The sequence below is a fragment of the Varanus komodoensis genome, unplaced genomic scaffold (assembly GCF_004798865.1).
Source record: "Varanus komodoensis strain SLA01 unplaced genomic scaffold, ASM479886v1 scaffold2, whole genome shotgun sequence".
Lineage (NCBI taxonomy): Eukaryota > Metazoa > Chordata > Lepidosauria > Squamata > Varanidae > Varanus > Varanus komodoensis.
Genome location: NW_025335568.1, coordinates 21312717 through 21340236, shown reverse-complemented (window position 1 = coordinate 21340236; position 27520 = coordinate 21312717). Strand labels below are relative to the sequence as shown.

Sequence of the window (27520 nt, the reverse complement as noted above, 5' to 3'; positions counted from 1 at the left end):
CCGTTTCGGATGCCCGCCTTTTGAACCGCTGCCCAATTTTCTCCGGCTGGCGAGCAGGGAATCAACAACGCGGAGGGCCGTGGCGGGGAAGCAGCTCCGGCGCTGAGCATGCTCAAGCTCCACCCGCCGCGCCGGAGGAGGGGCTGCCAGAGAAGCGGAAGGCATCGGCATGCGCGCGGGCTCCTGCTTGCGTTGGCTGTCGCGGCTGCCTCTGGCGGCCCAGCGCGGTGCCGCTTCCTGCAGAAGGCCGCCAACGCGCCCTCCGCAGCCGTGGGCCGTGGCGGGCTGCCGCTGGCACGACGGGCTCATGGCTGGCTACGCCACGGAGCCGCGCGGGCAGCTCCACACGCCGGATTACCGCCTCTACTTCAGTGAGTAGCGGCCCCGCGAAGCCACGTGCGCAGCGCCGGGGATGCCTTTGAAGTGGGGTCGCGGCGCGGCGCGGAGCCTGGCCGGGCGCCTCGCCTCGCTACATGGTGTTCCAGGGCGGGGCTTGAGTGCTGGGAAAGCGCTTCATGCCGCGCGCTCCGAGGCGGGGCTTCGGGAGGACCCGCCTCCTGTTGATTCTTGCAATGTAGGAACGGCCAATCGTGCCCGGCTGGGTGTGAGCAAAGACCTGGCTGCTTTGTTGTCCTGTGTTTTCAAAACCGCCCGGCGGAGGTTCGGGCTTGTACGTAGAGTTCCTGAGCCAGCGATTGATGCGCTCGACAGCATTCAAGTCTTGCGGGGAAACTTGATGGTTTGATCCTCGGTTTCTGTTCGTGTGGGCTGATTGTTCTGTGTGCAGCTTCATGAACCTACATTTGTGTAACTGGTGTCATTGCCAGTTGTAGCATTCTGTAATATGTATGGCCAATGAGCACATGTGGATGTGGATCCAAGATGTCCACTGAGGGCCTTCGTACCTGCTTCTGCATCCCGTCAGAACCCTGGAAATGGGACTTCGATAGAGGGGAAGTTGGAAGAAATCCCTCCTTTGTGCTCTTGATGTGAACAGGGGTTGCAACTGAGGATTTATGGCCTTGGACTTCATGCAGACTCTTACATCACTTTTGTGGAATTATTTCATTATGTGTTACACAGTCCTTAAGGATTAGGTTTGAAGATCTTATGCTTGCTTGATCCTTTTATATACTGAGTTTATTTTTTGCAAGGAACCCGAGTAGTCTAGCATGGGCTTCCTCTTCCTTTTATCCTCAGCATAACTCTGAGGTAGGCTATGCTGCAAATCAGCGACTGGCTCAACTTGAATTTGAATCCCTGAACCCTGTTCTGGTGCATTCACCATTAATGTTGAATGCTCTTTGATTTTCATTGATTTCATAAGAATATTACTAGAATCCTCCAATCGACCGATCAGAGCCAGCTGCAAAGGATGGGAGCTTTAGAACGAGAGAACACGGAAGAGCTTTCAGTGCTATACCTGCAGCGAATTCATAGTCTCCTCTCACCAAGGGCTTCTCCTGGGTGATGCCAAGCTCCTTACATTCTGGCAGTGGTGGTGCCCATGGTGAGGCAGTGCTAATCACAGTGGAAGGTGGAAGTCTTTGCTGTCAACAAAACACTGGAGAAGGTGCTGCAAAGGGAAACCAACATGATCTAGGGGCTGGAGTAACTCCCCTGTGAGTTGCAACATTTGGGGTTGAAGGGGCAAGTAAGGGGAGACATGCTAAAGCTGTAGAAAATTATGTATGAAATGGGAGAGGAGAGAAGAAGAGAGGTTGTGCTTCCTTTAATAATACTCAACTGTGGAACCATCCAATGAAGATGAATGGTGGGAGATTCAGGACCTGCTAGTAAACACAGAACATACTGCAAGATGTAATGCACCATAGATAGCTTTAAAAGGATTAGACAAATTCATGGTGGAGAAGGCGATCAGTGGCTGTGAATCCTGCTGGCACCTTATTACCTCTAGTATCAGCATTAGCACACCTCTGCCGTTCTGTGGAATGTCAGTTGGAAGGAGCTGATACACTCATGTCTTGTGGGCATCCCATAGGCATCTAGTTGGCCACTGTGGAGATAAGATGCATTTGGATGGGCATTGTCATGAATCCACCATGACCATTCATTTAGTATCAATTCTAATTACTTTAGGGCATGATCCAAAACAGGTGTAGACGACTTGCAGTATTCCCCAGCCAGATGCAACATATAGGGAGTTTTATGCCTATTTTATGTCCAGACCTGCATAGGATTGCACTTCTAATGGTCCAGCACTGAACAAGGGCTGCAGTGGGGCAAAGCAAAAAAAAAAAAAAATATCCCTGAATATACAGAAGACTAGAGGGAATGCTTCACTGTGTGGTCCAGCAGAGTTCTTCTTACATATTGCAAATCACCCCAAAATATCCCAGTGGATGCTTTCCACTGTATAGCCACCCCTGCTTTGGGGAAAGGAGTTGCTTGGAAGCTGTAGGAGGGTTGCCTTGTATATAATTTATTGCATGTACAGTGTTGTTCCTGGTATGTGTACATCATGAAAATACAGAAGTTCTGCTTATAGTTCTGGAAGCTGAATGGTGAGACTCTATTGCAAGTTGTAACTCTAACCATGTTTTTACCATAGTTTTTTGGGTAGAATACTTTGGCAGAAACGCTTTCCTTTGTATGTGGGTTCAGAATGTATTCTGTGAGCCTTGCTTGCAAGAAAGTGGGCACAGAATTGAGATGTAAGAGCACAAACTCACATGTTTGCTTCCCTTACCATTGCAGTATCTATGCTAGGCACTAGATTTTGCACAGCAGTTGTGCTAAGCACATGCCACAGAAATGCCAGTGGTTAGATGGATGGGTACCGTTCACTGGCAAGTCTAGCGGCCAGAGCACATTGGTAGAGAGTGGGATCTGTATGCACAGGGTCAAAATCCAGCTCCTCGTAGCTCAATAAAAGTAGTAGGGCTGGGAAAGGTCCCAACAGAAACACTGAAGAACTACTGCCAGCCGAAAAGTAGGGGGCAAGGACTAGATGGACCAGTGGTCTGGCTGGGTGCCAGGCAGGCTTCTTGGATTATGTAAAACTCTCCCGCATACTTCATGTTGAATTGTAGTCACATAAGAGCACAGCTTGTTAAACATTAACGAGCTCTGAACACAGAGTGCCAGTGGTGTAGTGCACATGTGCACTCCCTGTTGGTGTATTTAAGAAGAGCCCTGCAGGATCAGAGCAGGGGCCCATCGCAGCTGTCGTGTCCTTTGCACAGTGGCCCTCCAGCTGCCTGTGGGAACCCCAAACACAGGACGTCATTGCAGTAGTGCCTTCCAGCTTGTGTTCCCCTGCCGCTGGGGTGCACAGACATGCTGACCCTTCAGCTGGCCTTGTGTGGACAAGTTCCAACACTGGTAACTAGTCAGACAAGGGCTCTGTGCAGGTATTTGTCTACATGTGTGAATGCTAAACTTGTGCCTGAAGGGAGACTGTAGCCACCTTCTGGAGACAATTGCATGATCAAGGTTTTGTTGCAAGAACCTTCATAACTATGTCCATGTGGAATTAGTTAAAGTCACTTCAGAACTTCCTGTCAACAGGAAAGATCAAAGGGCCAGAATGAGCCCACATCCTGGTTACACTTTCATTTCCCTAAAATAGTTCTGTTAGGATGCAACTGTATGCATGTTTAGACAGAAGAAAAAAGTCCTACAAATTCCAGCATGCCCCAAGCAGCCTTTTTAGGACCCATTGTCCAAACACACAGAGATCTGTTCCCTTAGTCTCTATCCTTCAAAATCCTGGTGTTGAGATGGGGAAATGGGGATGCTGTTCCCTCTTGCCTGCAGACTAGGAAAGCAGCAAGGCAAGTCTTACAGTAAACCAGTGCTAGACTTTTCAGCCTTTTTTGACACAGTCACTTGAATTATCTGTACACTGACTTGGGGTCTCGGTAGGAGACTTCTGATTTGGTTTCATGCCAAGAAGGAGAGGAAAGGGGTTCTGTGCATGGGCAAAAGACATGTGTTGACTTAAAACTGAGATGTGAAACCTCATCCATACACAACCATTGTACGCTAAACAAGCATCCTTTATAAGGTCAGTCATTGTAAATTCCTTCATATCTTTGCAGATAGGTATAAGCAAGTGAAATGTATACTCTTTTTAATGTGTGTGCTCATAACCTTTTGTTTACTCTTATAGAAGATGCAAAAGGAAAATACATTTCCCCATTCCATGACATTCCTCTGTTGGCTGAACCAGATGAGGTAATTGTGTCCGTAACATTCTTTGTTTGTTGAAGTTGCTGGGAGAAAAGGGTTGATCTTGTGCATCTAGCTTTCTAGTGTTCTTGTAATCATTCTTCATGGACTTTAAAGATAATTTGAGTTAAGTTTGATTTCTGAGCCATTATATCTCACTGAGTTATAAGAACTGGGTTTGGTAGTTTTTCAGAAACTTGGTGATTTCACGAGAAGAATTGTACTAGCTACATTTCTTAGGTTGGGAAATTGACCTTGGAAAAAGGGTAAAGGGGACCTTTCAGGGGGAGAGGAGAATACTGGAGCTGGATACTACAGACTAGATACTACAGACAATCCTGATGGTGTTCCAGTTTTCTTCCATCCCACTGCAAACGACTCAGCTAGATGGCTGGAAATGGTTGTCTGCCTGAAATGCAGACAGCAGGTGTAGGGAGGGAGAGACCATCTTCACAGTTCCTCCTGTTCTTCATTGGATACTTGTAAGCCTTCAGGTTTGGAGGCATCAGGGGTGCAACTGATAGGATTCAGCCCTGAGTCTAGCATTATTTGCAAAAAATTCAGTAACTAGTAGATACTGAGTGGTCCAGCAAACCACCTGTTCTGGAAGATGCAGTGATGTACCTTCTGCCCATCTCTTTCCCTCAAAATTCCAAGGTGGTATACAGAAGTCAGCATGATTAAGGAGTATGTTCTTAAAATAATAAATAAAATAAATGGTTTAAAATAAAGCAAATATTTAGATAATGCGAAAGAAGCCCCAAGTAAATATCTGTTTTAAATAAAATGCCATACAATTGGAGTTTCAAGAGCAACATAAACCTTTAACATATGTGGGGCAAGCAAGCTATCCCCAGGAGAAGGAAAAAAACTAATTTTGGCCTGCTTGCAGGAGAGCTGTAAAAGGGTCTGCTTAAACTGTGTGCATGCAGGAGAGCATTTAATGCATTCCATCACCATGTTCTCCACTGGCGCCTGGAGGACTGTGGCTAGTCTGAGTGGACAGTGTGAGCCTCAGTGATTTGAGGCCAAGTGGTAGAATGGTCCTATTCAGGAAAGGCATTAGCTCAGTGACAGAGCACATGCTTTGCATGCAGATCTTCCTAGGGGTAAAAAGACTTCTAGGAAAGCTCCTGCCAGTCAAAAATGCTAAACTAAATGGGTTGACTTTCTGTGCCACCTTCCTGTGTTCATGCACAGGAGATACCTGCATGTTTCTATCTGATATGGACCATAGGAATCAGCATGTGTTCAAAAGCTTGCTTGCTTGCTTATTTATTTATTTTAGTTATATCCAATGCTGGGAACAATAGATGGCAAAAGAAGAAGGGGACGGCAGAGGATGAGGTGGCTAGATGGAGTCACTGAAGCAGTTATTGTGAGCTTGGGTGGACTCTGGAGGATGGTGGAGGACAGGAAGGCCTGGAGGAATGTTATCCATCGGGTCGCAATGGGTCGGACACGACTTCGTGACTAACAACAACAATGGTTATATCCTGCAAGATATAATATGCATTTATATTTTCTACAAAGAACCAAGCCAGCTTACTTGGCCCTTCTGCTCTGTGGGCAGAGAGCAAATGACTGTGTGAATGTCATGGCCAGCTGGACACAGGATCACACGTGTCCTGAGTCCCTCTCCAGCATTGGCCTTGGCAACCCTAAGTCAGGAAATTTTTGCACTTTTTGCTGTGTCTTCTTCTTCTTTTGTTGTTGTTCAGTCTCAAAGTTGAACTCGATCCATCATGATCCCATGGACAACTTTCCTCCAGGCTCTCCTGTGTCCTCTACCATCCCTTGGAGTCTACCCAAGACCACACCCATTGCCACAGTGACTCCATCTAGCCACCTCATCCTCTTCCGTTCCCTTCTCTTTTTGCTGTCAAGCGTTCCCAGCATCAAGGTCTTCCCCAGTGAGTTGTTCCTTCTCATTAGGTGGCCAAAGTATTTGAGTTTCATCTTCAGTATCTGGCCTTCTAAAGGGTAGTCAGGGTTGATTTGCTTTACGATTGACTGGTTTGATCTCTTCACAGTCCAAGGGACTATTAGGAGTCTTTTAGTAAGTTGTATTTTTGATAGGTTTGCTTTTGTATGTTTTAATGGGTCTGTTTTAATGAAGATTTTCTTCATCTGGTTTTACAGCTTCCTTGACCGTTTTTGGGGCACAAAGGCGGGATACAAGTTAATTAATTAAATACTATGCCATCCTTAAATCATAGTCTCAGGATAGTTTACAAAAGGGTTAATATGTAAATACTGCAGCCAATTAATTGTTTTGACAAGGGATGACTGTTTCCATTAATAGCGGTCATCTATGGAATCCTGGAACCAGTGAAAAAGCTGTTAGTCAGAGAAGGGCAATGTCTTATGTGCTTTTATTTGAGAGTAAACTCCATTGAACTCAGTGCAATGTATTTCCTGTGTAAAACTGTATAGGATTGGGATATATATTTCAGAAAAATGAGTTAGATTTGTGGACATTTAGTTTCAGTTGAATTAAATACACTTAAAACCAAATCCTGCAGGTACATGCTTGGAAGGCATTCCTTGAGATTCAGTGGCACCTATTTGCAATTCACTGTAGAATGGATTGTGGCCTAAATTTTCCTTGGTTTGAACTTGATATCTGCATTGTCTAGGTTTTAATAAACTACTTTTTTTTCTTGGTGACATATTTTATATTTCTGAATCAACATTGATTTTTATGTTTCCTGCACAGGATAAGGAGATTCCAGCAAAGAAATCAAAGATCAATGGAAATGAGGTCTGATTACAGAGCCTTTTCTTGAAATTATTTGTTGTGCTGTACTTGTTTAGATTGTGGAGGGAAAAGACAGGTGGGTGGGCATTAAGGATGCACCTATATACACCACCTATATACACCTGAAAGCCCCTTGGTTGCATATGGGGGAAGGATAGGAATTTAAGATGAGCAGCAGCACCGTCCCACATGAGTGGCCAGTCAGTTGGTATACATAGGCAATTACCTCTGATCCTGGAAGAAGGATACAGCCATCATGGTGAGTAGCTATTGACTTACTTCTCCATGAATTTGTCCAATCCTCTTTTAAATCTGTCCAAATTGGTAGCCACTGCTACTTCCTGTGGCAGTGAATTGTGCAGTTTAACTATGAGCTGTGTAAAGAAGTCCATCTTTTTATTTTTCCTGGATTTATCCAGTCAGCTTCATGGGCTGGCCATAGGCTTTATATTTATTATAGGAGAGGGAGAATGGAACATGGTTCATTAGCTAATAACCTGTCCAGCCGATGTACCTTCCTGTGGATGGGACAGAGGTGATTGGATGAAGTGGATTTAAGCTGCTCCGCTTCCCTCCTGTCCCTGCCGAGTCCTCTCCCTCTCCAACCTGTTCCAAGGACGTTATTGTGTTCCCAAAGAAGAAGCCACTATGATGCTTTCTGGGACAGCTTCTAGGAGTCCCATACTGATTCCTGCCCACAAGGTGAGAGCTGAATCTGCAGCCTGAGGTAGGAATCTATGTAATCCTATGGTTCTTTAGAGGCTGTCTGAGAAGCCATAGGATTGTTAAGATTGCATAGACTGTGCCTTCATCCAAAAAAGATTCTTGGAGACCTCTTGTCATCTAAAACACTGATAATACAATGCTGGGAGGATAGATTAACATTCTCCTCCTATAATACAAGGGATTGAGGACCTTGTAATGTTTTTCTTATATGAACTTGAAATGGATATTTATTTAGATACATGGTCCTCTTTTGTTGAAGCCTATGTATCATTGTTAGAAGGGTGTAAAGATGGATGTACATTAAAAAGTTAGAAATTAAATTAAAAATTAAAATCCAGAAATCAAAAATAAGAAATTGGGAGTGCCTATAGGCTCCACATCGCATACCCTTTGCAGCTGCTACTCTGTGAGCCTGCAGGGTCCGCACTGGTGACCCCTGTATAATGTACAAGTCTAATGTGAGTGGACGTTACAACCTTTTTGAGAACTGAAGGGTCGTGTATTGCTTTTCCACCCCCTGCATCAAGTTTGACTCTTCTCTCCCTCTCTGCTGTTGCACTCAGAAGATTTGTTTTTGTGATGGGATCAGTGGCTCAAATGCTGTCTCTGAATGTCCTTTGTGTAGACATCCTTTCAAGATACATTGCTCAGTTTTTTGCTACTGAGTTCTTCCTACAGGCTTCCTCTACAGTAGGAGTGTAGAACCTCAGGTCTGGACCCCGTATTCCACCTGCCCGTGGCCTCAGTCCAGCCTTCTAGGGCTTCCTCAGATCTCATGTTGCTTTCCGCAATCCCTGTTCATTGTGTGATTCTTGGCTTTTGGGATGCCCCCTCCTTCTGAAAGGTTGGAATTCCTGTACTGAGGCTAAGGTATTGGAAAAGAGCATTAAGTTAAAATATGCTGGTATATTTGTTAGTTTCGTCCTGCCCCATTTTTCCTTCATCTCCTCCCACCACTGGTCTCTGTGTCTCTCCCCAACCCTTCTCCAAAATAGAATTTGGCCCTTGGGCTGTTCAGCACCCCTGCTTTAAAGCCTAAATGAAAATATATATTTTTGGTGGGGCAGGATTCACTGAAGGAGGCTAAGATTTTCCCCTGTGGGTATTGCTCCCTCCTGCACCATGGCAAATCAAGACTTCATCCCGTTCACAGTAGAAGCTTCTGATAACACTAGTGCTTGGAAGAGCTGAATGTGATCCATACATGTAAAATCACGAAGACTTTATGTGCTTAGTCCTTCGTCATGCTTATGAATTGCACCACCAAGTTCTATTTACGTTTTTTTTTTCAGTGAAGCTCTTTGTCTTTCTGACATGATGCTTTCTGCAACCAATTAGTCGCCTGTGCCCATTCCTGATTCAGTCTGTCTGCAGTCCTAGCCTGTGTTCGTCTTTTGGGAACTCTGAAAATAGCAGAACGGCTAACATCCCCCGTGAATTGCTGCAAAGGGAGAGTTAGATGTACCCTGCATTTCCTAGCATAAACTTGTGCTCTTTCTGTAACCTGGAGGATGATGCAAGGGTCCACACTCTGTCTGCGGCCCTGCTTTCTCCTGTGTGGCAGGCTCTCGGAGTGCTCCTTCAGAATTCTGGCTCGGGCATCTTGTTCCTACAAGTGAAGCTCCTAGAACTCTTGAGGTCCCCACCAATGGCCACACTCTGCCTCAGTGCACTTTCTTCTGCCCATTGTGTGGTGGTTTCCTGGATTTTGTGAGTTTAATCTCTCATCCTCAAGGCAGACATCCTTTCTTTTGTTACTGGTAGTAACAGCTTTAAGCTAAACTGTGGTGGTATTTGATGCTGCCAGCCCTGGCATCTGGCTTCCTAAGGGCTTCCCCAAACCTGAATTTGGCCAGCTGGTTGAAAGAGGATTGCTTTCCCTGTGCTGGACCCTCCTGAGGAGGAAAAACTATAAAAAGCTTCCTGTTCATTCTGAAACATCTTCCTAATGTGGTTGAGCTGAAATATTCCTATCATCATCATCATCAGCATCATTATCATCATCATCATCTAATAATAATAATTATTATTATTATTATAATTATAATAATAAATTTCTCTACACCCCATAGCTTTGGCTGTCTGGGCTATTTACACAGTCCATAAAAGCAGATTATGAAGACAATAAAATATTGTAAAATCAGTAAAAAATTGAAAAGTTTAAAACAGCTAAAAACAGGAATTAAAAAGTACACTAGCAAAGAATAAAAAAAAAATACTTTGTGAAACGCCTGATCCCTCTGAAGTCCCCATGTGGTCAAGTCTGTAAAAAAGAAAAGGGCTGTTTTAACAAAAAATTAAACAGTTTTCTTTAAACATCTGTTGCAAAAGGCTATCCTATTCAAAATTCCCTGATTTGAATCACGTATGTATTTTGTCTCTCAATTTCCAAACCGCAGATTCTTTTTACAGACTTGCCAGTTAATTATTTTTCAATATGGTCACTGTTAGAAAATTCCAAAACATTAGTGATGGCTGCCGTTACTCCAAGTACATTCCTCGAGTACTGAAAAATAAAGATCCCACTGTGCAGAGTCTGATGAGAGTTTTCCCTCAAAGCAAACTCTTGTTATTGAAGTGGGCTTTTGAGCATTTGTGATACCAGGATGCATCTTGGGAGCTGTAGTTTGGAATTGCCACCAATAACGAGGGAAGCTGCTAAAGTGAAGGCAGGATAACTAAAAATCTAGGGATCCTGCTTCCGCATCCTCCTGCCCCTCCTCTTCACAGAGCCAAGTGGCAGTGATAGGACACCTACACCTTTCAGATAGGGATGGCTCTTGTCCAGTCTTCTTCCTTGTGATGAAACCAGAGCAGCAGCAACTAAGGGAACTCAGAAGTTTGCAGGAAATGCTAAATGCAATGGTGAAGTCATAAAGTGTTGTTTCAGGCTCATTAAAAAGTTGAGTGTTAGAAACAGTTAAGATTCAGTGAGAGAAATGACCAATTCTGGAATTTGTTGACCTCACTGGTTAAAATAGTGAGGTCAACAAAGACAGATATTAAGACAGATAAATATCTGTCGGTCTTAATCTAATGATCAGGATCATCCATAAAGATCTTTTTTCTTCTCCCTCACTTTCAGAAGTCAAATCTGCTGTTTGTCATACTGTGTGCTGTTGAAATGGCTGGTGGGTTGATAGCCATCCCTTACAGCTATGAAGCCCCGGCAGTTTGTGGGCTCCTTTATTCTGTGTTGGCTTTGAGTCCCGTACAAAGCTTGAATGATAACAGGCATGTCAACCAGTTTTGGAATACTTTTACCAATGGCCATTCTGAAAAACAGTTAATCAGGAAGTTTGAAAGAAATTTGGTAGTCTGGGAACTGAGATAGAGGATATGGGATAATTCCAAGCAGTAAAAAAAAAAAAGCTAGTGTATTTTGGATGCCCCACAACCATGTCAGAGGCACTAGATTTTGTAGAATTTTTTGTTGCTAGTTGTGAAGTCACCTCCGACCCATTGCAACTCCATGGACGACATTCCTCCGGGCCTTCCTGTCCTCCACCATCCCCCGGAGTCCATTTAAGCTCACAGCAACTGCTTCAGTGACTCCATCCAGCCACCTCATCCTCTGCTGACCCCTTCTCTTTTGCCATCTGTTGTTCCCAGCATCAGGCTCTTTTCCAGGGAGTCCTCCCTTCTCATTAGGTGGCCAAAGTATTTGAGTTTCATCTTCAGGATCTGGCCTTCTGAAGAGCAGTCAGGGTGGATCTCCTCTAGGACTGACCGGTTTGATCGCCTTGCAGTCCAAGGGACTCGCAGGAGTCTCCTCCAGCACCACAATTCAAAGGCCTCAGTTCTTCGGCGCTCAGCCTTCCTTACGGTCCAGCTTTCACAGCCATACATTGCAACTGGGAAAACCATAGCCTTGACTATACGCACTTTTGTTGGCAGGATAATGTCTCTGCTTTTTAGAAAGCTCATTAACGAAGAGCAGCCATTTTGCACCTTTATGGACTAGTTTCTATTTTACACACATCTTTAATGCAGGATGGCATTCAAATTTGGTACCTCACCTATAATCTATAATGGTACCACTTCAGCATTTGCCTGTTCATCCTACCGTTTATGTACACCTAGCCTGGGTGTGCAGGCGGTTCTTATTTGCCATTGCACTGCTGATCCGTGATCAGGGAGGGCTGGGGCTGTGTGGAGCAAGCAACACCATGGTGGCTTCCATTCTTGAGAGATCGCCAATGGGTCTAGCTTCTTACCAGCTGCTCCTGCTGTTCTGCCTCTTTCTCACATGGCTGTCCCTTGCAGAGAATCCACAAGCAAGGAGGTAGTGGCATCCACTGCTCCTCCCTTTCACCACCGCTGCTGCCTCTGCAGATCCAGAGACAGGTGAGCATGCAGGTTGCAGTGGTGAAAGGGAGGAGCAGCTCTGGGGACGACTCTTTGTGTCCCCTGCTGGGAAGCCCGAGGACTGTGCTTGCCCTAGACCAGGGGTCTCAAACTCAACTGACCTGGGGGCCACTGGAAGTAGAGTCTGGGTGAGACTGGGCCGCATCAAGTATTCCACCACCGCGGTGGTGGTGGGCCGCTCATCCCATGGCCGGCCCGGGCGCCGCCGGCGCTTTGAAGGCCGCAGGGCCCCTCCCCGTGTCCCACCCGTCCTGGCAATTGGCCCGCGGGCCGCGAGTTTGAGACCCCTGCCTTAGGCAGTGGCCATGCAGGCGCATGTTCCTCAGGCTGCACCGCTAGCGGTGGCCCAGCACTAGCTTCCTCTGGCTGTGGAGAGGATGGATCAGCACCTTGCTCAGATGACGTGGGGGGCTTTTTTGCTGCATCCTCATTTGTTCCTTTTTTTCTTTTCAGTTGGTATTTAACATGGTTGTAGAAGTGCCTCGCTGGACAAATGCTAAAATGGAGGTAACTGAAAACACACACGCTCCCTGCAAACGGCCAACAGCCAAAGCTCTCAAAGCATCTTGCAAATAAATAAATAATGCAAGTGGCACCTGCAGCAAAACATGTTTTTTTAATTGTTTGCTGCCTTGCAGGGAGCCCAAGGTGACTTAGGCAGCTTACTCTGGTTTATCCACACAGCTGCCCTGTTTGGTAGGTTGGACTGGGAGTCCATGGCTAACCCAAAGTTCCATGGTGAGATTCATGACCAAGCAGGGACTGGAACCCAGGCCTCCCAAGCCCCCTCCAGCATGCTCATCATGCCACCCCACTGGCTGTTGCAGCCTGTCCTTGCTGTCTGCTCAGGGTTTTGGCCAGCTAACTCTGCCCGTTTCCTGCACTGGAGCAGCTGTCATGGGTCTGAACAGGTTAATTCCTCTCTGTCTTCTGTTTGCTTTTTGATTTCTGGAAACACATGGATATTGTATCTCATTGTACACCTTAATTTGTATAGGCGAATGCATCTTTTTATAGTGTTTAATTTGGTTTTAAATTGTGTATGATACCCTTGTTAAAGTTTTTAATGTTGCTTGTGTTTTATATTGTATCTTTATATGCTGCTGTAAACTGCCCAGAGAGCTTCAGCTATTGGGCTGTATAGAAATTAAATAAATAGCTAATTAAACTGAAATGTTGGTGCTCCTGAGATGTTTGACTAGCATTTTGCCAATGGTTTCCAACTGCTGTGGGAGTGCCAGGCCTTATTTTGCTAATGTTGCATCTTGTTTGGCCCTGATTATCAAAGTAATTATTTTATTTTATTTTATTTTATTTATTAAAACATTTCTATGCCACCCCATTCGCCGAAGCCTTGGGGCGGCTCACAACAGAAAATTAAAATACAAGAAATAATTAAATTAAATTAAAATAATTTAATTTAATTTAAAATAATTAAATTAAAATACAAGAAATTTTCCCCCTGCCCACTACTTCATAGTTCCAGCATCTTACAAATGTCCCAAGTGTTCTCTTTCTTTGTTTGGTCCAGTCTTCCCTGAAGATCCCTGAAGAAAGGACAAGTTATAAATCGAAGAATGAAGCTCAGAGCTTTGTCAGGGTTTCATTATGGGAATAATCAACTGAGCCATTTTATAGTAATCTTCCTCCCTCCTGCTGGACTCCCACTTTCTGTTTCTCATCGTGTTTAGATTGCCACAAAGGAGCCGTTGAATCCCATTAAGCAAGATGTAAAGGAAGGCAAGCTGCGATACGTGGCAAACATCTTTCCCCACAAGGGCTATATTTGGAATTATGGAGCCTTCCCTCAGGTAATGTATATATTTTTTCTTTGTCTGTCAAAATCTTTGAAAGCTTTTTCGTCTTCCCAGAAAATTCCCCTTGTAAATCTTGTGTAATTTATGAACGCAGAATGACATTCAAAGGCTTGGGCAATGGTCACTGGGCCCGGGGAGATAATTCTATGGGCCATGTATTTTGGGAAGCATCTGTATTGAAAAGTGGAACACATATTTCCAGAAAAACGGTCACACAGGCCATCTTGCTTTATCAAATTCAAAGATCAAAGCTCAGGTTGAAAGGGGAATCCTTTGGTATAAAAGGAGCCCTAGTGCAATGCAAAGATGTGTTTAAATTAAAACAAAGAAAAAGTTACCTGGAAAGTTGCATGGTGCTGCCCCCCAGTTCTTTGTTTCCTTGCATTCAAAACAGTGGGTTTGTATTTTGTAGCTCAGGCTCCACCAGTTGGCCTTGTGGGAAATTCTGTAACCAGCCAGGCCCTCACGGTAGCCACTTTGAAACGGGGCCATCCCTTCCCACAGCAGCCTTCTGGAGAGCAGTGGCCACAACAGTAAGAACCGCCTTGGCTTTTGTGCCTTCTAATGTTTGAGACTGCAGTTGCCAGCTTTCCTGTCTTTTGCCATGCTGGACGTGACTGATGAAACTTGAAGTGCAAAACATCTGGAGGGCACCATGTTGAGAGGGCTGCACCAGAGCACGTGCACTATTATCTGAAGTGTGTTTATAGTCACTGGCAAATCCAGTGCGCGCAGGCAGCTGGCCCTTTGTTCTCAGAATTCCAGTAATTGGAGGCAAACAGCGATAACCAGAGCTTAAAATGTTCTTCTGTTTTTCTTTCAATAGACGTGGGAAGATCCCAGTCATAAAGATGATAGTACAGGATGTTGCGGGGACAACGATCCCATTGACGTCTGTGAAATTGGTTCCCAGGTCTGTCTTAATTACTGGTGAGACTTATCCGAGAGTTTAATGTTTCAGCAGTTTGGTTTCCTATTATTAACTTAGGAAAATTGCCTGCAGGGGTCTAGTGGAAGATACAGATCAAGGGCAAAACATTACAGTATATCCTTGCTTCCTAGCTGTAGTTCAGGATCATGGTGCCATCCATCCACCCTCTTTTTCAGGGTTTAATGACAGAGTATTCTCCTTTTCTGCCACACCCGCACACACTTTATCATTTTTCAGTTGTAGCTGACACTCTGAGCTCCCCATTCATAGTGACTGATTGGGTGCATTTGTTTTTTTTTTGGTTTTTGTTTCTTCTATTAGGAGTTTTGGAAGATGTGTTTGTACTTCTGCCAGCTTTGGAGTTCCCCCAACAGTCCCCCCTGTTGGCACTTGCTACATGAGTTTGTTTTCAGAGGAAATGATGCCAAGGGAGAGAAGATAAAATTAAGATTGAGGGGTTGTTAATGTTAAATTAGGAAGGTTTCTTGTGGAAGGGAAGTCCTAGGAAAGGGAATCAACTTCAGAGGTTAGATGGAAGACTTAATTTTTCATATACTCAGCGGGATATTTAGACAATTGTCAAAATTTCAGCAGTGGGATGCATTCTGATGGTTCTGTGTATCAAAATAGTAATCACATCAAGCGAGAAGATGGGTCACTCTGAGAATATGTCTGATTCAGATTGTGTGGTTGGGTATGTACTGAAGTAAATAGAAAGAACAATGCTAGAAGACTGGCTGGAAGTCTAGGTAGAGAAACACAAACTTTTATCTTCTGAGTTAAGAAGAAGGCAAGAACATAAGAAGAGCTGTGTAGGCTCAGACCAAGGTCCATCGAGTCCAGTATTGTGTTCACACAGTGGTGAAAGCAGCTGCCCTGAGAAACTGGCAAGCAGGACATGGGTGCAATGGGACCCCCTCGGCCATTTCTCCAGCAGCTGCTGTACGCAGACATACTGCCTCTGTTACAGGCAGCGGCCTCTAGCTGTCAGGACTAGTACCCATAGAGAGTCTCATCCTGCATGAATTTGCCCAGTCCCATTTTAAAGCCGGCCAAGCTCAGGGCCATCACTGCACTTTGTGGAAGGGAATTCCATAGTTAGCTGTAGTTTGTGCGAAGAAGTCCTTCCTTTTATCTGCCTTGAATGTACCATTTCGTGGGATGACCCTGGATTCTAGTATTAAGAAAGAGTGGAAAAAATGTCTGCCCATCCTCGTTCTCCCCACCATGCACAGCTTCGTACACCTCTGTCATGTTTCTCCTTATTTGCACTTATTCCCAAGTGCAGCTGTATAAGGGAAGTTGAGACAAAAAGACAGTCCTTGGGGAAAGGTCAGAGAGATGTTTATATGGTGACCATTGCCTGAGATTGTAATGAAGCTGCATGTTTAAGGAAGATGTGCTATGATGAAACTGGAATTAAAACAAGTACAGGTGTATGCTTATAAAAGGTGTCAAATTGGGGATATTCGAATGAATAGAGCACAGGTAATGGGACAGGACATGAATTAACACCTGTGAATAATACATGATAATATGAGACCACAAGATGCAACAATTTTTAGAAAGACAGAGACTAAACAATAGAAAGGGTCCATAAGAAACTGTTTTGAAAGCTGGCTCAGTTAAGAAAGAAGCAGTACCATAACTGGAAAAAATAATGTAGCTGTTTCCCCTTCCTTTTTGATTGAGAGGGCCGGCTTCTTTGTTTTCAGGTTCGCTCACTTGGTGACATTGTCAAGGTGAAGGTCCTTGGAGTTCTAGGTCTTATTGATGAGGGAGAAACAGACTGGAAGGTCATTGCTATCAGTCTGGATGATCCAGATTCACAGAAAATGCATGGTGAGCATTTTTATTTCCTTATTAAATTGATTTTGATCTATCTGTTGTGTGTCTTTTTTTTTTTCCTTTCGGCACCTGGACAGGTGTGCTTTAAAGGATGTTATCAATAGCTTTGCACCCAAAGCTACAATTTGGTGAGTGTGGTGGTTGTGATGGTGCTGTCAGAGTGTTAGAAGATACAAAATTTGATTACGTTTAGTGTGCAGATGGGGTACATATTGCAGGACTTGGAGGAGTGACCATCATTCTGGCTCAGGTAAGGGTTGGAAAAATTCCTAAGTGAAACCTTGGAGATGCACTTCCAGTCAGCTCTGAGAATCCTAGGCCGGTTAGCCTTGATTCTAAAGAACTCTGTTCCTGAGTTTGAAGGCATTTAAAAGCACTGTGTAGAATTGTTATCTCCGGTTTAGTTCTCCGATTCGTTCCAATATACGTAACTACTGTAGTATCATACAGTCAGAGGGATCCCTTTGGAGTGTGAATCCTTATTCCAAGGGATGACAACTTGCTGCCCTCCAGATGTCTTGAACGAAAGCTCCCTAAGATGCAGTCAGAATTGCCAACAGTCAGGGGTTCTGTTTGGTTGTTTGAAACACCTGGAAGGCTCCAGTTGCCTACCTGTGTGCTTACTCTGTTCTGCCTGGGAGTCCCCTGCTCCCACGTACTTCTCTGCAGAAAAGGTGCAAGTCAGAGACTAAGTGGTTGTCTCCTTCTGTGACTTGAACAGTTTGTATGCAGAAAAACAAAATTCGTGTGGGCTTCTACTCCCTGACTGGATTTTCTGTGTGGAAGGCGATTGTTGTTTTGGTTTTATTGGCAAGCATTCAACTTACAGTCTGCAGTGGTACAGCCCTAACATTGTTTACACATTCAATGAAAATTGGTCCCAAGAAGGAATCTCTCTCTGGTTGCTTGCTCTGCTCCCTACAGAAAGCAAGAAGCCGGATGAGACATGGCCTGTTCTATTCCACTTGAGCCCTTCCTATGCCAAGTTGACCTGTGACTTCAGTGAGAAGTGATGTTGTGAGCCTTATGTGTGTTCAGATGGACATGTTTAGGCCTTTTTTCCAGAGGCAGGGTTCAAGGACAACCAACTTGGATCAAGCCCAGAATTTCTGGGAGGCTCTGAGACCCACCAGAGGAGTTCTGATGATCAGTTCGGTTGCATCTGAACACTGTGAATTAGCTGGCTTTTGCCCACAGGTGTTTTTAGAAGACTGAGTCTTTCAGAAACATGAACACAAACAGTCTTTAAGTCATATGCAAATTAACATATGCAAATATGTGCATTCTTTTGTCTTTTTGTCTGCTTCTCAGCATCTAGTGATGTCCTAGCCTTTTTGTGTCTAAGCATGTATAGGATTGAGTCCTAAGTAGCCGCTCTCATTGGAAGTCCCTCTTTTGCCCATGTAGCAGGTGATAGCAAGGGACAGAGCTTTCAGTCATTCAGGACGTCAGTCCAGAAGACACCTGGCTTGACTGCTGATTCTCAGCTTGCCTTCTGGATTTTCACCCACTAGACTCACATTCAGATCCCTGTGGCCCTCCCTCCGCTCCTGCTTCATTGTTGCTGTACAATGACAAAATACTAGAAGAGGCTATGGAAATTTATTTCTAATAGGAAAAAAATCTAGGTCAGCTATTATCATGCTCAGCAGCCCTGGCTTGCTACCATGTGGAATCTTTCAGAGAGCGCTGCGGCACTTGAATCATAAGCAGTGCCGAAGCATTTGTACAGTTAATTATAAACACCCCAGTGGGATAGCATTCTGACTGGCTTGAACTCTAGCCAATCAGTAATCATTTTAAGGATCACGTGGATAATAGTTTGCCCCTTTTTTGTGATTATCCAGTCCACAGGATATTTAATGCATGGGAGCCTGAATTTTTCTTCTTTTTTTCTATTATTAATATTTTAATGCACACACAGATTTTTATATATCCATATCAATGAATACATGTGAAATGCATGTATATGAAAATACAGCTTTATGGTTATTATACATAGGCTTTGTTGAAAGTAGACCACATTTTCAAATAAATATCCATTTGTCAGCAGCATTGATTTGTCACTCAGTCAAATACTGAAAGCATTGTAAGGTCCTTAACCTATAGTATTATAGGAGGTGGGCATTTTATAGGAGTGTGGTATTATCTGTCTTTTAGCTGCCTAAAGGGCATGAAATTTGAAGCTAAAACTCTGTGGTGGAATTAAGTGAAACAAATCTGTGATTGGGAATTCACTTATTTTATTTTATTATTTTATTTTATTTTATTTTATTTTATTTTATTTTTGTATACCTCTTAAACAAGTATTGCTAAAAATTCCCAGTTTGAGTTTCTGACTTCTTCCTGCAAGTACAGAGAGCTGGCAAAGGTGAAGGATGGGGGATAAGCAGGTGGCCAATTCATTTTTAATTTTTGCCCACTTTGTATTGACGGATTAATTTTCTTTGAATAAAGGAAAATAGAATGCTTGTTTAAATTGGATCCCCGCCTAATACGCTCCTCTGCTGTGATTGCTGCTCACGCTTGTGTCACACATCTCTCACTGAGAAGAGCTCTTAGACAGCTGCCTGAGGGGGTGCCTAATGTCTTGTGGTGGAGACTCCAGCATTCACAGCTCATCTGCTTCTTCTGGAGTTTTAAGGGGCTATCCTGTGCAAGTTTAGATAGAGAAAAAGGTCTACACGTCCCAGAGGGTTTTAGATTTGGACCTGGAAGAGGGAGTTGGAAAGGAAAGTAATATTAGCATAAGCGGCACTGAAGGATTATTGGTGTTGATTTATTTATAGCCACTCTGTGTCTCTCTTCCACCCCTGCTTCCCTTTCTTCCCTTTTCTCTTTTTCCCTGCTTAGCAGTGTACTAGGGAAGGACAGATGGCCCTTTCCAGAGGTCTAACAATGACTTTTAGAGGGCTTTAAAAATTAGGCCCAGGCTTAAAGGTTTCCAATCTTTGGATCCTAACCATGGACCTCCAGGTTATAATCACCTCTCTGCTTAAATTAACCTTGTAGTGAGGATGAAATTGGTCAGTCTCATTTATCAATGATAGAAACCATGTGAACCTCCAGAGATTGTTGGATTACAATTGCCATTATCCCTCTGCATTGGCTCTGTTGGCTAGTGGCTGTTGCAATCCCAACAATATTTGAAGGACCACATGTTTCCCTCTGCCATTTATGGTGTTCTGAGAAAAATGGAGGAAGAAGGGGAGGAACATGGTAAATCAGCCTTTATTCATTTGTTTGTTCATTAATTTTTGTTTTGATACACGCACTCAATTTTTCAACTGAGAAATCAGAACTAATAACCTTCCTGCCTTGGAAATGATATTCCTTAGCTTCATATCAGGGTGTTTTTTATATGCAGAGTAAGAATGAAGATTTAGGTTTGCTTTGTAGTGAATTTGGGACAGCATTCTGTATACAATAATTTGTGTGTGCAAGATTTTTGCCCCATTGCAAAAATGCAGAAAATGCCTTTATATGGTCTTAAGCTGCTGCTTCCAGTAAATGTTTATAAGACATCATTAAAAACATGTGTCTTCTTCCTACAGACTGTTAGAATGCCTGCTACAAATTGTGCTAGCTTTGGGAGAAGAGAGAGACAGAGAGAGAAAGGGCATGGATCAGTTTGGCAAAAAAGTAATTAAGCACAAATTGGTTCCCAGTGCAACTAGGAATCATCTTCCAGTGGCTTACAGCTACTTCATGCATTAAATCAGCCTTCTTCAACCTGGTGCTTTCTGGGTGTGCTGGGCTACAATGTGTAGCAACCCAGGCCGGTATGACTGGCTGGTGGACTCTGAGAGTTACAGTCCAGTGCAGCTGGAGGGTATCAAGTTGGGAGAACTTGCATTAAACAGGAGTGGAGGATGTTGTTTCATACCAGGTCACTCCGTTGTGTGGTCCCTCTGTGTGAGCATTGTCTGCTCCTGGCTTCCTCGGGCGGGACTCCTGTGCTTTGGAGAATTACATGCCCAACAATCCATTGGTCCTACTGACTGGGCTGAATGGGAGGTGGAGCAGCTCTCCAAAGCTGCAGGCACAGATGGAGCTCATCAGCCTTCCTACCAGAGAACCTTGGAACTGGAGGGGATGGAATGTAGAAATCAGGTGGTCCGTTATGGAATGGAAGTCTCCACTATGAGGGTTGAGCCACCTGTGTGCTTGTCATAGAATCAGGGCCAGTCACCACTCAGTGAACACCCACACTGCTGGGTTCTGTTGCTTCCTCAGACATGAAGCTATATGCTCAAGGATCCTCCTGAGCTCTACAGCACCTCTTTCATGGAGCAATAATTGCCATCAATGTTTGGCATAGTTTTTCCCAAACTTTGTTCCACAGAGCCTCCATGACGAGTCAACACAGTCATCTTGAACTTCCTGCTATATAACTGGAAGTCTGTTCTTTTAGCTTGACTTTAGCTGTATTGTTGTGAGCAGTGACCTATAACCCTGTGGTTCTTGTGATGTGCTTGGTTTTAGAGAACTCTGCGGTATTTTTAAAGTGTCCTTTAGGAATAATGTTTGTACACATGTTGGGCCAGTGGAACCTTTGTTCTGGTTCACAGCTGAGATAAGCAGTTTTTTGGTGTGAACCAGCACTTGGTCCCCCTGAATCATAGCTGCCTAGTTCTGTCTTGTTTTGCAGGCATATCTCACCACCACGATTGTCCTTCATTATTGTGTCCACTTTGACAACCTCTTGGGGGGGAAATAGCTAAAATGATAGATAGATAGATAGATAGATAGATAGATACATACATACATACATACATACATACATACATACATACATACATGGATACATAGTTGACACAGCAAACTAAAACTGGTTCAGTCACAGTGGGAAGGGAAAGATGACACAGCCTTCCTGTGATTTCTTCTGAAATGTCTCCTGGAGGACTGAAGGGAAGGGAGGAAGCGAAAAACCCATGGTGAGCCAATCATCTATGGGACTCACTGTGGATGGTTTACACAGTGGGTCCTGGTGGGTTGGTGTGATGTGCAAACTCGCCCATTCTCTTTGGTTTAAGGGAAACCTCCATGCCCTTGCTGAAGTGAATGGAACCTCTTCTGCTTATGAAGAATGATCACTAAAAACCCATGATTTTCTACTTGATAAGCAGATTGGACTAACCTTGCACTTGGCTTGGGGCAAATTTATATATCATACTAACTTGGTATCTGTATTTCCTGCTTCATTACAGATATTGAGGATGTCAGGAAGTTCAAACCAGGGTATCTTGAATCTACTGTTGACTGGTTCAGATTATATAAAGTTCCAGATGGGAAGCCAGAAAATCAATTTGCTTTTAACAGGACATTTAAAGACAAGGTGAAGAATCTCTTTACTGAAGATAGCAAATGTATTGATGGTTCTTGCTGAAATATGTGCCTTGGTGAAACAGTGAGTTGGTTCCAGATTCTGAAAGGCACATTTTAGTTTCATTGAAATCGATGAGAAGAGTGAATGGTTGCTGGTGATCACATTGATCACAATGGGACCAGAGCCTGAGTAACTTCATCAGGATCTAACCCAATATTATTAGAAGAGCAATTTTTAAAAAATGACATTGAAGAAAGTGCTTACTTCCTCTTCTGTGTGTCAGTCCTACATCTGTTGTGTCTGTGGTTAATAAAACACCCTGTATACCTTTCAAAGGAATGACCAGACTGATACTTGTACAGTGAAGACTCTCCTGTTTCTGGTTTGGGGCAGCATCCTTTTAGCATTAATAGGGTGATTGCACGTCAGAACAAGCTGCCACAAGGGCACAGCCTTGCACTGCATGCGTCAGCTGGCTTTGAGTGTGTGCTGCAGTATTTTTGTACACCGTATAGGTTGATGGCAGGCTGGACAAGTGGTGGTACCTGCAGATAGAAACAGAGTGAGTCAGAAGGGGTCTCTTGAGCCATCTAGTCTGACACGCAGTTCCAGCCAGTCCCAGTCATGACATGCTTACCGTGTGCATGTTCAGCCTATCCTGAAACACCCCCACCGTTATAGAAGTTGGTGTACTGTAACTGCCATCAGCCCTATCCAGCATAGCCAAGGTCGGAGGGTGATAGGTGTTACAGGCTAACAGTAGCAAGGACATATACTTCTCATCCCTGGTGCATGGTTTGTGGAAAACTTTTATCGTGACCCATGAAGTACACCTAACTTTTCTCTGGAAGAAAAGCATCTCATCTTTGGAGTGCCTGTGATCCCCAGATGAGTTCTTTGTTTGGGGAAAGCTTTCTTTTGCTGCTTTTCCTAAAGTGTAGCCAACGTTCTTCTCTCTTCCCCACCCCCAGTCCTTGGGAAAATGCTCTTGGCCCCAGCTGCATTCTGAGATCGTCTTCTGTCCTTAATTAGACACTTTCTGTTTTAGTGAGGTTTGGAGTTCTGCAGCCAGTACAGCTGGTATTTAAAAACTGAGCATATGCAGAAAAACTTTGCTGAAAGCAGAGCCAAAGCATAGTTCAGTTCCTTAGTTCTTTGTTTGAACTGGCTTGGAGTAGCTTCTCAGAATGGTTCTGGGAATGCTAAAAGGGTTATTCTATCCCCAAATATAGCTTCGTTCCCATGGCCTACATGAAAGATAGTGGGGGAACCACATGAGCATTCCTGTGAAATGTACACTGCCATTCTGAGTCCCCCCAACACCATACTTCTGGGTGTAAATCAGTGGTGGATGGAAGCCTCCTGAATAATTTTATAGCTAATTTTTAGAAGTTTCCTTTTTTAAAAAAGGAAAGGTTTGAGCATGGAATTTGGAAGTTCCAAGATATCCTTGAACATACAGTCTTAACTTGAGTGTAGTTGTCTCTAAGCTTTGAAAATGTCACATTGATTCTTTTGTTAAAGAGGGGGTAAAATCACATTTCTGTTTAACTTTTTGAATAGGCATTTGCAGTTGAAATAATTAAGTCCACCCATGAATGCTGGAAATCCTTGGTTCACAAAAAGGCTAATGGAGGAGGCATCAAATGGTAAACATCCATTTTGCATCTGTCTATCAAAATCTGGCGTGAATTAATGTTATATTGTCTTGGATAGCTTTATGAAGGTAGTAGTGCTTCTCCTATCCCAAAGGTCTTTTGCATTTGTTCGTAATTCTTCTTGCTAATTGGGCATGTGTTTTTCTGAATGACTTGAGCCCTGCAAATTGTTCAGTAACTAAACTTCAGTAATGGTTCCAAAAATAAATGCACTTCTAGCCTTCTGCTTCTACAAAGATGATAAACCTCAAATTTTCTTGAGGATGCCTTGATGTTGGCTTTGCTCATTTAGATGGATAGTAAGAGGACTGGTTTGCTGTTGAGAAATGCTTGGTATGAAACAATAAGAAAGCCCAAAGCTATGCATGTACTCAGACCTAAGGCCCAGTTAGTTCCATGGAGCTTACACTCAGGTAAGAGAGCGTAAATTGCAGCTCCTGTTGCACTTAATGGTACATACTTATCAGCCATGCCTAGCACTGCACCAGAATCAGACAACATGGGTGAACTACAAAACTTTGGCCATGCTGGCTGGGGCTGATGAGAGCTGTGACCCAAAACGTCTGGAAGATTGCCTGGCCCAAACTGAAGGCCTGTACATAGTTACCTGCAGGTAATCCCTTGCTGAACTCAGTGGGGCTTGTAAGTGGTCATGCACAGAATTGCTCTGTAAATTATCATTGTATCTAACAACAGAAATAAGAGGCAGTGGGAGAGGGGGTGGTCTTCTTCTTTTATCCATAGTGGACTCTAACTTACCTGATTATGTCACTGGACAATGCTGGTAGGGGGATGCTATCATGTTGGCCCCACTGGGGGAGACAGCAGTGCTCCAGATAATCCCCTTCTGTCCAGTCTCAGATTACAGGTAACAAGGGCTTGGGTCTTGGCAGGGCTCAGGGAGTGTCCAGGGCTTGGAAAGTATCCAGGGCCCAAGCTGCTGTGGACCACAGGTTCTCCATCCCTGATGTGGACATTGCTGATACTGATGGGCTATGCTCTGACCCTGTGTGAGGCAGCTTCTTGGAGCCCTTCCCTGTTTAAGGAGCCTGACGTAGGACTTAAGATAACGTCTTCTTCTCCACGTGTTAGTAACGGTCTTCTCTTTTCAGCATCAACCTCCTGGTGGGTACCAGCCCCTACTGCTGCAATGAAGAGGATGCCCAAGCTATTGTGCAGTGTGTAAGGGAAATTCTGTTACCTCCCCCTCCTCTTCGCCTTCTCCAGTGTGAGTCACTCACACTGTGCACATGAGGCATCCAGGGATTGTACTGTTGTAATCCACTGGGTAAAACAAGGAGAAGATCTGGCTTGGAAATTAAGTCGGGAGCACTGGAGTGTATGGCCAAGTATGTCTGTGTGAGATAAGTAGGGGGGAGTTGGAGGGGGGTCCTGGTGGGGACCCTCTACTTATTTCACACAGACATACTTGGCCACACATCATTAGCAGTCTTGTAAATGCATCGTAGGAGCCGCATTTCCACATGCTCACTTATTTTACCAAGCACTCCATGAAGCCAGATTGTCACCCACACACACCCTCTCTCCTTTTGGATCCTGAATAATGCCACTGTGCACAGTCTGTGTCTAGCCTAGGTCTTTATATGCGTGTGTTTGTCTACCCTGTTGCCATGAGTTACCACCCAGCCCTCAAAACTCATTGACTAGCAGCGGCCTACTCAGATCACCAAGTGTGCCCTTTATTTACTTCATTCTGTAATTAAATGCATCTTGTAGAGAAGGAGAAAATAGTGTGCGCCTGCGTGAGAAAGAGACACAGAGAGAGAAATATTTTTAAACAGTTCTGTTTGCTTCAGCCGAATGTTTTAAAAAAAACAAAGGGAAACTTAAGCAAAGGACCTAAAAATATAAATGCCGGCTTATATCCTAAATTGAAACCTCAGAGTCTGATCTGTCTACAAACTGCTTTGCCAGCTGCAGCAACCGCATCATTTTGTTGAGTGTTTTTTCAGGAGCATTCTTGGCTGTTTGGAAATCTGATTTTTAGCTATTAGTCGACTAAAAAACCTGTTTTTATATCTTGAGTGGTACATGTGTAGCTGACAGACTCTTGGTGGCACATCTTTCCCCATTTCTATCACATAATAATAGAATGTTCCTCAGCATGGTACTCTAAAAGTTCTGGGCATCAGCTCCAGCCAGCATGACCAATTGTTAGGATTAATGGGAGTTGTAGTCAAAACCACCTCTAGTTTACAACATCAGGCAGAGGAAGGCTAGTACTGGGCTCAGTGCCCTTTCAGTGCTGATCTTTTAATGTTGGCCCTTAGTAGCGTTTTTAAAAACAACAGTAGCTCATTCTAGTCCAAAGGCTCAGGACAAGTGAGCCTAGGACACACAGAATCTAGGCAACTGTTTTCTTTGCCGAAGATGGCTGGAAACTTTGTATGTGTTCGAACAGCATCCCTCATGCAAAAGTGTAATGAAATGGGGAAGAGTTGCAAAAGGCAGTGCTTGAAATGGCCCAGGAGTTGGCTGTTCAGAGAAATAATGGTGATGTTAAAGTCCCTGCTAGCCTTGTTCCCTCAAAGTCCTCGGCCCTTTCCTCCTCGCTGCCCTGGGAGATAGGAACTATTTCCCAGTCCGTCTACAAAGTGGCTCCCATACTGTAGCCTTCTCCAAGCTCATAGACTTAAAAATATAGAACTACAATTCCCCTCAGCTCCCGTCAGGTGAGGGAAGGCTGCCCAGCTGAAACTAAACCTAAGTACATGAAACAGAATCATTAAAATGCTCTTCCACAATTTACTCTTAGATTGTAAACTGCCCATTTTGTGCTCTGTGCAGCCCCAACTGTTGGCTTTAAATAAGTACATCAAAATGAAGTACCTGTTCTTTTTGTAGGCTCCGCCACCTGTGGAAGAATGTTCGGTTTCCAAAGAAGGTAAGGCCGCTGTGGATTTCTTGCTTGCATCCTATAAAAGGAATCTGGGTTTGAAACTGGCTGTTGTATGCAGATTTAAAACAAAATGTGCTTATTTGAGTTATCAGTGTTAGCCTTTTGTTTAAGTTGGTTGTGGATTTACTTGTCTCCTGTGGTTCTATTTCTGTGACTTGACTGAGCAAGCAGAAGCAAAGCGATTCTTTTTCCACTGTGAAAACCCTACAGCATATTTTATGAACCATGCCTACATTCTTACTTTAAGCTTTCTTTTTCTCGTAAGGGAAGGGCAATAGCTGGACTTGTGTCATTTTATTGATCTATTTATTATTTAGAGTAGTGGCATCATAAAATGATATAGTGGACCCAGGCAAGTTTCTTTATATATATTGATGAATATAGAGGGGAGAACAAGGATAGGTGTTGTGAATGATTTTTAAGTTACTTGCCCTGGATAATATTTGTTCTCTTTTCTTTTAGCTGATAAGTGGCATTTTCTTGGCTAATGATCACTGGCATTGGCTGATGTCAGACTGTGAAATCCACTAATTCATCAAGTTCTCTCTGTTTCACATGTACAAACACACACAAGCACATGTACTGTTCACTGGAGATAAGCAAGCAGAGTCACCACTGACTAGATTTGGAAAATCTTTGCGTGCAGCAAACTGTCTGCCATGTAAATAAAAATGATTTTTAAGATTTTCTCCCTTGTGTATGTGTGACATTTTTACCCAAAGTGCACTTTCTTCACCTTTCAATCAAGTAATAACTGTAACCCTCTAACATGTACGAACTGCATCTTGTCAATTTTCCTGGTTCTCATTTTAGAGAATGAAAATTGTTGTGTGTTTCTTGTGGTGTTGTTGATTGTTTGGCTGTCAAGAATTAGGAGGCTGAGCTCTGTTCAGATGATGCTTGAATAATTTTTATCTATGGTTTGATGTAATGTCTGAATGGCTGAACTTGGCTGGTAAGCCAGAACT

General features: G+C 43.8%; 1 protein-coding gene across 3 annotated transcripts; it reads left to right on the top strand.

The window, feature by feature from the left end:
- The first annotated feature begins 73 nt into the window (after window positions 1-73).
- Window positions 74-27241, top strand: PPA2 (inorganic pyrophosphatase 2). Of its 3 annotated transcripts, none has more exons than XM_044429072.1 (12): window positions 74-371; window positions 4136-4200; window positions 6914-6958; window positions 12503-12556; window positions 13741-13860; window positions 14693-14779; window positions 16513-16639; window positions 21856-21983; window positions 23538-23623; window positions 24745-24814; window positions 26498-26537; window positions 27015-27241. In XM_044429072.1, exons 1-12 carry the CDS (start codon window positions 170-172, stop codon window positions 27038-27040), a joined length of 1050 nt encoding a protein of 349 aa, XP_044285007.1. In that variant the 5' UTR covers window positions 74-169; the 3' UTR covers window positions 27041-27241. The 3 variants fall into 3 exon arrangements, with proteins under 3 accessions (XP_044285007.1, XP_044285009.1, XP_044285008.1); XM_044429073.1 differs by lacking the exon at window positions 74-371 and adding an exon at window positions 1456-1510; XM_044429074.1 differs by lacking the exons at window positions 21856-21983; window positions 23538-23623.
- Window positions 27242-27520: the final 279 nt, after the last annotated feature.

What these genes read in the sequence shown, in the direction of transcription:
- PPA2 (XM_044429072.1), top strand. Translation starts at nt 170, where the DNA reads ATGCGCGCGGGCTCCTGCTTGCGTTGGCTGTCGCGGCTGCCTCTGGCG. An exon ending in GGACAAATGCTAAAATGGAG is followed by an intron (nt 12,557 to 13,740) that starts GTAACTGAAAAC and finishes CATCGTGTTTAG; the next exon opens with ATTGCCACAAAGGAGCCGTT. An exon ending in CCCAAGCTATTGTGCAGTGT is followed by an intron (nt 24,815 to 26,497) that starts GTAAGGGAAATT and finishes TTCTTTTTGTAG; the next exon opens with GCTCCGCCACCTGTGGAAGA.